This window comes from Rhineura floridana, chromosome 1 (assembly GCF_030035675.1).
Source record: "Rhineura floridana isolate rRhiFlo1 chromosome 1, rRhiFlo1.hap2, whole genome shotgun sequence".
Taxonomy (NCBI): Eukaryota; Metazoa; Chordata; class Lepidosauria; order Squamata; family Rhineuridae; genus Rhineura; species Rhineura floridana.
Genome location: NC_084480.1, coordinates 315966092 through 315976920, shown reverse-complemented (window position 1 = coordinate 315976920; position 10829 = coordinate 315966092). Strand labels below are relative to the sequence as shown.

The 10829-nt window shown below is 43.2% G+C and overlaps 1 protein-coding gene across 1 annotated transcript; it reads right to left on the bottom strand.

The window, feature by feature from the left end:
• Positions 1 to 8516: 8516 nt before the first annotated feature.
• On the bottom strand, positions 8517 to 10490 carry LOC133377672 (serine/threonine-protein kinase pim-1-like). The gene is made up of 2 exons (XM_061612144.1): positions 10101 to 10490; positions 8517 to 9395 (listed from the first exon to the last, which is right to left on the bottom strand). Exons 1-2 carry the CDS (start codon positions 10488 to 10490, stop codon positions 8517 to 8519), a joined length of 1269 nt encoding a protein of 422 aa, XP_061468128.1.
• Between the last annotated feature and the right edge of the window lie 339 nt (positions 10491 to 10829).

Here is a 10829-nt window from a genome sequence, read left to right as displayed (position 1 = left end):
GTAGGCAACTAACCAATTATCCAAACTCAGGAACCACCAACCCACAGCATCTCCATCTAGCCAGGATTCAGACTCAGTTTATTGGCTCTCATCCAGCCCACCACCAAGTCCAAGCAGCAGTCCAGGGCTTGCACGGCCTCTCCCAATTCAGATGTTACAGAGAAATAGAGCTGGGTATCATCAGCGTACTGCTGACACCTCGCCCCAAATCTCCTGATGACCGCTCCCAAGGGCTTCATATGGATGTTAAACAGCATTGGGGACAAGATGGTACTCTGTGGCACCCCACAGCACAACTGCCAGGGGGCCAAAATACAATCACCGAATGCTTCTCTGAAAATGACCCTGGGGATAGGATTGGAACCACTGTAAAACAGTGCCTCCAATACCCATCTCACCAAGTCAGCCCAGAAGGATACCATGGTCAATGGTATCAAAAGCCACCAAGAGATCAAGTAAGAATAATAGGGTCACACTCAACGTGTCCTTCTACCATCCATCAGGGCAACCAACGCTGATTCAGTCCCATAAGCAGGCCTGAACCCAGACTGGAATGGGTCAAGATAATCTGTTTCATCCAAGAGTACTTGCAATTGCTGCACCACAGCCCTTCAATCACCTTTCCTAAAAAGGGGGTATTTGCAACCAGTCGATAGTTGTCACAAACCAATGGGTCCAGGGTGGGCTTTTTCAGGAGTGGTCAGATCACTGCCACTTTCAGGGCAACTGGAACCACTCCCTCCTGCAATGATGAACTGACCACACCCCAGACCCACTCGATCAAACTCCCTCAGCAAGGTTTAATAAGCCAAGAAGGGCAAGGGTCAAGAGGACACATTGCTGGCCGCATTGTTGCAAGCACCTTGTCCACATCATCAGGCTGAATCAACTGAAGCTATTCGCAAGAAGTTACAGCAGATGTTGCACTGGACACCTCACTGGGGACCACAGTAGATGTGGATGGAGCATCAAGATTGCTACGGAGGTGAGCAACTCAAAGTGCCTTGCAAACAATTCACAGTGGGCCTCCGAAGGGTCTAAAACTCAATTTTCTGGAGTTACATGTCCAGAGTTCTTACTTCTAGGAGGTGGAGAGATGTCCTGTTCTGGACAGGATTGCACTCCCCTTGAAAGAGCAGGTCTGCAGCCTGGGGGTACTCCTTGATCCAACACTGTCACTGGAGGTTCAGGTGGCCTCAGTGGCTAGGAGCACCATTTTCCAGCTCTGGCTGGTTCACCAGCTTTGGCCCCTTCTGGCCAGAGATGATTTGGCCATAGTAGTCCATGCTCTGATAACTTCCAGACTGCACTCTATGTGGGGCTGCCCTTGAAGATGACTCGGAAACTTCAACTGCAGTCAGATTACTAGCTAGTGTTCCTTTTAGATCTTGCATATTTCCTGTTTTAAAACAGCTGCACTTGTGGCAAATTAGTCTCCGGGCCCAATTCAAGGTGCTCATGCTAGTGTTTAAAGCCCTAAATGACTTAGTTCCCAAACATCCTCTCAGGTGTGAAAATCAGCAGAGGGGCCCCTTTGGTAGTTCCGACACACTTGGAAGCTTAGGGTGGTAGTGGCCCAGGAGAAGGCAGCCCCTAAACTGTGAAGCTCCCTCTCCACCAAAGTGTGTATGGCAACTTCATTGTATGGTTTTAGATGAATATTGAAGACACACCTCTTTATCCTGACCTTTGACACCTGAGAAGTATAGTTTTAGGACCCATCCTATTTTGTGATCTTAGGTTGTTTTTAATGCTGTATTTTAAAATTGTTGTAACCCGACCTGGGACCTTTGGGTGAAGGGTGAGTAAATGATGATGATGATGGTGTGAGTCAGAGCAGACTCATTGAAAACATATGCCTACTTTGAATATGATTAACATTGGATACCACACAAGATGTTGAGTTTGACAAAACTCTTTTCCATATTGTACATTTCAGGTTGGTGTTCAGGTTAACATAGTTCCCCTTGAGCACCCTCTCTGGCATTGTGAAGGCCAGTTTGCACCTTGGTTCATCAGTGAAATAAATGTCTGGTGTGGATGTGTCCCTAGATGCGTGTTTGTAAGGATCAATCGAGGGAACAAAATAATCAGAGCTGTACAATTATTACAAGGAGCAAGAATGGAATCCAAAAGCAAAGTTTTCTTCTCTCTTTGTGCGTGTGCCAGAAAAGAGATGAATTACAGCACAAAAATATATCAGGAAAACCTGCTTGTGTTGAAAAGAAATAAAGCTAAGATGGAGTCCAGAGAAGCAAGTGCCCTTCTCTCAGTTCCCCAATATCCCAGATAGCTTTTCCTGATAGCTCATTGGCTCCTTTTTAATTTGCCTCCTACTCACAACTTAAATTGGTTCTATATTGGTGAATGACAGGTCACGAGACAAACACCTACAGAAACAGTTTTCCATTGTTTTAGGGGTTGACATGATTCCAAGTCTTAGGGGGACACAGGGATACTCATGAAGGACATCCAATGCTGTTAGCTGCAGGAAGTAACAAATTTTCTTCACACCTTCTTCACACAAGTGCATTGTCTTAGCTCGACTCAGGCCTTGTCAGCATTTCTGCTTCTCACACACTCTGGGCAGACAAACATTTCTGCCCTCCAAGCAAGCATTCATATCTATTTCTGCCATGAGCCAGAGTCTCTTGACCAAGGTTTTCTTCCATTCCATTCCATAGCTTCTAGGGTGATCACTTTCACCACGCACATGGATCTGTCCCCAAAATGGAGCTCATTAACAGAGTTTAGGTGGAACGGAGCTCACTGAATTCAGTGGGACTTAATTGTGAACAGACGTGTATTGGATTGCACTGCTGGTGTTCAAATGAATGTTTCCATAAACTCAATGAAAGGAGCCTGAAACTCAGCACTACTCTGAATTCTGGTTTCTGTCTGGCAAATGAATATATTTACCCAAATATTTTTCCATTCTGCCAGTCTCCAGATCTTACTCAACGGTTTTTTCAACAGTGGAGTTTCATAATTATCTCTCATACTACCAATTAATATTTTCATCACAGTTACAAAAGAATATTGTGTAGAATTTACAAACTATTACATGAGGTGTGTTGCAAGGGATGGGAATTGATTACATTGGTGGCAAAATATCTAAAGGTTTTGAATTTCAGAAAGTTAAATAGCATTTCACATTTGAAAGCAGCATTTGAATTCAGTTTCTGCAATTTTGCATTTAACATTTGGAGGATGAAATTGGGTTTTATTAAATGCGGAATGATGGTAAATATTTGTTTCTATTGCATCCCAACTGTTAAGGTGCTCTGACTAGTTTGTGTCTCATACATTTTGGATCCAGCACACAGCAACTGCTGTCTCCTGGACTGATTATTTATGAATATCCACCTTCACAGGTGGCAGCAAAGATAATCATAAAGAGAGAGTTTTGTCAGTGAATTTATTCTATCGAAACCTTCATCTAGCCTCATGTGCAATTCTATATGTAGCCTGGATTGATCAGCTGAACTCCTACAACAGTCTCCAATGAATCATTCAACCTCCAGAGAGAAGCTTCTGCTAAACGTTCTTGGAGAAGGACACTTAACAAAGTTCAAGAATTAGTAAAATGAGTAGATCTAATGGATTTGTTTGTTGGGTTGAGAGAAAACAAATTATTGATTAATATTTGGCAATTGCTTAGCAGAAGAGTTAATGAAATCTCATGTCCTGTGATTGATTAGACACATTATTTATCTGAAACTCTGTCAAAATATTTCATGCTCGTTAGGTTTCTCCTCTGTGCTAATTCAGCTACTTTCCAAGTAGAGAATTGCTGGGATTCAAAGAAGTTACTGGAGCTTGAAGGTTATAGATAGGGATGCCTTGAATATCTGTGATTTTCCAGTACTGAACCAAAATATGCATTTTTGCTGTTACAGATGAATATCCCAAGAAGGCAGCATTTGCAAATATCGTTGTGTATTGGCTGGGATCTGTAGACAATGCTGCAAGCTGCCAACAGCGTATGCAGTGTGAAGCAGTGATTCAGATCCACACTGATTTATACTGCAAAAGGTGCTTTTGATGATGCATACAATGCACATGTGCGATCAGGAATGGATCAAGCATGTGCTGCTTTCTGTGCTATTGAATAGGGAACATGATGGGCATCTGTGCATGATCACATGCATGCAATGACCAACAAAGATTTGGATTTGCCATGTGAACATTGCATATCACCTTTTGCAGATTAAGTGTTCCAAAGATGTAAAACTGTTACCAACAAAACGCCCCAGTCCCCTTTTAGGGATCCTGGTGGCTTGAGTTCGCTCCCAATACTCACCCCAATAGAGTCTCAGAAACGACGAAACAAAGATGGAGGAAGAGTATATTTATTGCTAACACGTGCATGTGGAGAAGTAGCCTGGCCAGTCCTGGCAAAACCAAGCATTGCTGGCCTTTTTATCAGCTTTGTTATGTTAATTACATTAGCATCATTATCATCATAACTACATCACTTTCATTTTCCTTACATCACTTTAACTATGCCCACTGGTACCTTCCTCTCTCTTCCTAGTTCCATATTTGGAGTTATTATTCACAACTTGTTTTTCCCATTTCAACCTTGCACGTTGCAACAAAGTTTGATACCTTTTTCTTCAACACAGCTGGATATTGCAACAAAGCCTGATTTTCCCAGCTATTTTGCAAACACAGCTTTATACAAACAATACCAGTCAACAATTTAGCATTTCTGTTAAACACACACACACAAGCAAATTAACTGTAAGTTCACTGTGCCACAATTCTTAAGTAAACCAAGCCAGAGTAAGTTAAAATGCATTTTAACTTAAACAAATAAAGTCCAGTATCACAATTCCCCCCTTAGAAGCTTTATGATATTTATATCATATAGCTTCTTCATTCTGAATAACTTGTTGATACATAATTTTGCCATACATTTGCATACTACTTTTAGTTACTGCATTATCTATTATGCTGCGAATACCATTCATGATTATAGGTAATAAGCAAGGCAAAAGCATACATACCAATAAAATCAAAACAACTAATACAATCATTGTCTTCATTCCTCCAAACCAGCTGAACCAACTTCCCCAACTTCCAAGATTTATTCCTTTCCAGATTTGCACTGGAGCATGAGCAAGTACTTTAATTTTAGTAGCAATCTCTTTTACTACTTCGCCATTATTATCAATTTTCAAACAACACTCTGTCAGATTTAGGAGTCTGCAGACCCCTCCTTCTTTGGCTAACGAATAATCCAAGGCCAGTCTGTTTTGGAGTATAGTCTCTCTCATTTGTGTTGATTGATCAGCAAGAAATGTTAAGGCTTTAGCTGTTTGATTGGTTATTATCTCTAATACCGCCTGAAGTCTAATGAGGCGATTCAAAATATATATCGGGCCACGGTATCCCACTGAGCCATCCTGTGCCCATGAGGCAGGATCATAAGTTGCAATAATACGTTCTGGAGGCCAAGTGTCTTCCCAATTATTTCCTTGGCCTTTGGTCAAAGAGGTATCAATCGCCCGTTTCTTTCTGTCGGACTGTTTTCCAACAAATACTGGAATTAAAGGGTTTAGGTTTCCACCTTTTATGGTATACATTGGCTGTATGATTCCAACATAACAAATACCAGTCCAATTTAAGGGGAGAATTGCATATGCCATCTTACCACAGATCCAATAATGACCCTGTAGAGCTGGGCGAATATAATCAGGCAACTGGGATGTGTTATGCATGTATGGGAAATACTTCGTATCCTGATTGCCCAAGGGTCCTGTAAGATATGTGCTACCTGTACTTTGAATGAGACTACAGTGCCATATGTATACATTCTTTCTGTATTCACACATTTCCTTGTTTTTCTGGTTGGTATTATTCCTCATACTCCAATAAGTTCGAAATCCATGAACTATGGTACAATTTAAATGTTTCTATTGCCAAGTGTGAAAGGTTAGACTCCCATTTGTGGTGCGATTAAACACCTGACACTCCACCTTTTGTTTATCCTTCTGGTCAAATCCTACTTTTACATCACAACTATTTTCAATTAAATTTTCATGTGGTCCTTTCCGAGCTTTACAGAATACCCATGTGCCATTCTCAAGTTGTACTCCAGTACTATTCCATTGAGATGCATAGTTGGCACAGGGTACCACCGGACATCCCTTTGTATGACAAAGTGGGAGCCACTGGAGAGTCCAATTACATTTACTATTTCCTACCAAAGGACCTACAGATTCATTCTGATATATACAATATTGGCCAGTGGGAGCCCACTGAAGGTCCCAAGTATGATTTGTGGTCCACAACTCGCTTCCATTATGGACATCGCTTTGATTGCTAATTAACCATTTCGGGCTTAAAGGAACAGCCATCCATGGCCATTTTGGGAATCCTTTTGGACTTTCACAAATCCAACAATTTGTGAGGTAAAATCCTTTGGCTACCTCTTGGGCGAGTTCAATAAACACATTTTCCTTTTTCTCCTGGAATAAGCGCCTTTGACAATTGTGTATTCTTATTTCTTGCGCGAGAAAAGTTGGGAAGTAGACATGGAAGTAGACATATATCATATATAAAGAAGCAAAACACAAGATAGTACCAAACATAGGCTTAAAGCCAAAGAGGTTGGTACTTGCGTGGGTTCGATCCATTTTGGTATAGAAGCTATTTATCCTATGGATCTAACTCCACCCACCTATTGGGCCCAGTATTCCACCCTCTGGCCTTCAATCAATCCTTCCGTGGGCCAATCTCTCATATACTTTGGGGCTTGATAATAAAGGTTGGTTCTTGTAACTATTTTGGGCCTATATCGCACGGGTGCCTCCTGTTGAACTGTTACTGTGACAAAGATGCTTGGTCTTAAACAATCAGACCCTATAGGGGTAGCTTGTATCTTGAACCTTTTTATAGATCCGCCCATTTATTGATTTATCTCAAACGTACAGTCCTGAGATTAATGTCAGGCGGAAGAACAGAACTTAAATAAGTTCGGGCAACAATATGTATGTGTGCCCTCTTGGGATGTGTCTTCTGATTGGCACAAGTATCCACCAATTGCACTACTGTTATTGGGACCTTCCTCCTAGGATCTCCTGGCACCTGTGCACTAACAGCTTGAATTGGAAAAGGTTTCCTTGAACCTCCCATATAATTTCAGTCTTTCTGTCTCTTCAGCTTGAGCTTCAGGTTAAAACCCGGCACGGTTTTCGACAACCACTTTGCTTCAGGCGTCTGATCCTTCACCTCTCCAGGTGGGGAGTCCTTGGCTACTCCCTGCTCTGGTTCCTGGGTAACCACAGGCTCTGCTCCTTTTATCCTGCTGGCATGGACCCACCGCTTGTGGCCTATGAGTTTTACCGCCGATTCGGTAATTAGAATGATCTGCTCCGGCGGTCCCCACGTGGGCTGCAAGGGCTCTTGCTTCCACTTCCGAACTCGTACCCAATCACCAGGTTGATATTGATGGATCACCACATCCAGGGGTAACCTCTGAAACTCATGATTGTGCCTGTAAATAGAGGACAAAACACCCTGGAAGGCAGTAACATACTCCAATAACTGTCTGTTCCCTAATTCCCCGTTAATCTCTGTCTGGGGCCCAGGCTCAATGGGAGGTCTGCCAAACAGTGACTCAAAAGGAGTCAATTTTGTTTTTCCCCTTGGAGTGTTTCTCATAATGGTCATGGTCAATGGCAGTGCTGTCACCCAATTCAACTTGGTTTCTTGGCACAATTTGGTCAACAAAGTCTTCTGATCAAAAGATCCCCTAAAGCATTGCCTCCAAGATGAGTCTATCTATAAGTCTCCTTTACAAGGGCCCAAAGCGCTGCCCTTGGAACAAAAATTAGTCCTGTAGGTAACTGCCACCAACCACTAAGTAATTTCTGAGCCCCATATTGTACTGCAGCATCTTCCTCTTTCTTAGAATATTGAGGAGTCAACTCCTTCCATGGAATCATAATGTTCATTAAATTCCTCTCCAATGGTCGTCCACTCAGCGCTGCTTCCTTCGCTGGCTCATCTGCTTGATGATTTCCTTTTCGCCGAATTGAATCTGTTTCCCTTCCATGGGCCTTCACATGGATAATAGCTACTTTTCTTGGTAATTGGACACATTCCAGAAATTCCTTTATCATCTGTTGATGCTCAATTCTATGTCCATCACTTTTAATAAAACCTTTTTCCTTCCACAATCATAGCAAAAGCATGTGCCATTTGGAATACATACTTAGAATCAGTATAAATATTCCCCAGTTGCTAGTCCAGTTCTCACAGGGCATCTATGGCTGCAGCCAATTCCGCCATCTGAGCTGAATAAGTAGCCGGCAATTTTAACGCTCTTTATAGCCTTCAGGTCTTCACACATAACCTGCATACCGTTGTCCATCTATCACCTTCGAGCTTCCATCCACATATAAATGTCGCCCTGTTATTAGCTGATCAGTCAAGTCTATTCGGGGTTTCAATGAACATTCCAATGTCTGGATGAATTGTTTTGCACCCAGCAGGATAAGACACTGCTATTTGCTAAACTCTTGAATTAGACTGTGTAAGTAGATCTCGGCTGTTTCCTGAGGCATGAGAACATCTTGCATCCAAGAATGGGTCAGAAGGGATGGCCTGTCAGAAGGCCTCAAAGCCAAACACCACTTAATGAGATGTTGGCACTCTGGAGAAATCCTTTGCCAAAAATAGACTTGACCCCTTACGATCTCCTCATCATGTTCAAAGGGGATATCACCACAGACCATGTCATACAGCAATACTCCAAGTGACCAGACAGTAGCAGATCTGCCATGATACTTGTGATAACGAATCCATTCTGGAGGACTATATACACGAGTACCATCAAAGTCAGTGTACACTATGTCCTTGAGCAGTGCTCCAGATCCAAAGTCTATAAGTTTGAGCTCTCCACTGCTCAGGTCAATCAAGATATTCTCGTCCTTAATATCCCGGTGTAGAACACCACGGCTGTAGCAGTGTCGAACTGCTTCCAAAACCTGACGGAAAAAGCTGTGAGCCAAATCCTCAGGCAGAGCCCCTCTCTCTGTGATGAAGTCAAAGAGATCTTGCACAGGATCAGGCCACTCCAAAACCAAAATAAAACTGTCCGGCCTCTCAAACCAGTCCAGAAGACGGATTACTCCCCGAAAGCCAAAACCAACCTTCTTCAGGAGCAAGATCTCCATGGGTACCCTAGTCCCACTAGGCAGTTCTCCCCATTCGGAAACCCGGTCCCGGGACACATGCTTGATGGCCACCAGAGCTCCATCTGCCAGCCGGGTGCCCGAGTAGACCGAGCCGAAGCCGCCACTGCCTAGCAGCGGGCCCACCTGGTACAGCTTCTCCATAGGTTCCTCTGTCACTAATTCCTTTAAGCTTAGGCGTACTTCTGGCTTCAAAGGGAATTGACGTACTGGAATCGGGCCTGCCCCAAGCTTCAATCTGACCTGCACTGGTTCAGCATTGACCGCACAAGCAGGATTATTCTTTCTGGCCCAAACATCAGGGTGAATTCCTTCCGGAGGTTCCCACTGTTGTTTCTCTTTGACTTCTGGCTCCCCCCTTAAGATCATTTGGAAAGTGCATTCTTGCCGCTTTGGTATCATCACTTCCAAGGTGTTTCCTCTAAAAGTAACTTGGGCCTGGAGCTTTGCTAGAAGATTCCTTCCAAATATAGCAATGAGGCAACCATCCGAAACCAAAAACTGATGTATAAAATATTGTTGTTTATCGTCTCTTTCTGGAAGGTGTACCTGTATGGGTTGGGACAAAGGGCCAAGTCCTATACCCATCACTCCTTCCACCTTCTGCAATTTCTTTCGGATGCCCGAAAAACTCTGGCCAATAAGTAGGGAAATTAGAAACCTTTGATTTTCAGCACCCTCAAGATTAAGGGTAATAAATTTCCACATAGCTATAATAAGGCTCTTAAGGAAAGCAGAGGGAGTTTCCTCTTTTTCCTGTTGAATTTCATATAATTTTGCCACATTCATTGGTTTAGGGATGGCATGCCTAAGTCCATATAAAATCAGCCGTTTATACGTGGTAATTTCAGGGGCCGCTGCTCCTGGGGTTTGGATCCACCTATGAGGTTCTACTTTTGGTAAAACATGTGCTGGGGCCAAACCGGGCGCGTTGCCACCTTGTCTCTGTTCTTCTAATGCAAGGGCATTGGCTTGAGAAAGTACTAGTGACTTCTCCTCTGGACTGAGGAGAGTATTCATTAATGGCTGAATATCTGCCCAAGTGGGGTGGTGGCTGGCAAAAATAGTCTCCCACAACTGGCAATGTTTGTCTTGATCTTCCCTTAAACCTGGCATCTGATTCTTCCAATTAAACAGATCAGATGTAGTAAAAGGCACATATACATAAGCAATCTGCCCATGACCATCAAGCATTTGCCGCATTGGTCCCATAAAGGTGCCATCAGCCAAAACATCTTCCAGTTCGGAGTTGCCTCTATCTGTGCCTTTTGGAGTGGAGGTCATTAGTACATAATGGGTATAACAGTCTAAAATATCATATTTTTGTCTAAGCCGTCCTAGGGATTGACTTAAATCCTGGAACATTACTACAGTTCCAAACGGAGTTCCAAAACTAGTAGACTGTGTTTGCGGGGCAGTCAACTGTTGATCTGTTGGGGGCTGGGTTTGAGGTGACGGAGTCTGAACTGGTGGCAGAGCCTAAGCTTTTGGAGGAATCACCGAAGCCTGAGGCAGCGGTAAAGGATTCACGGGTGGGGCCGTGGGTGAAACTAAACATTCCTCTTCTTCTGCCTGGAGTACTGGGGGCTTAGTTTCCAATTTCTTCCCCTCATTAATTTTTAC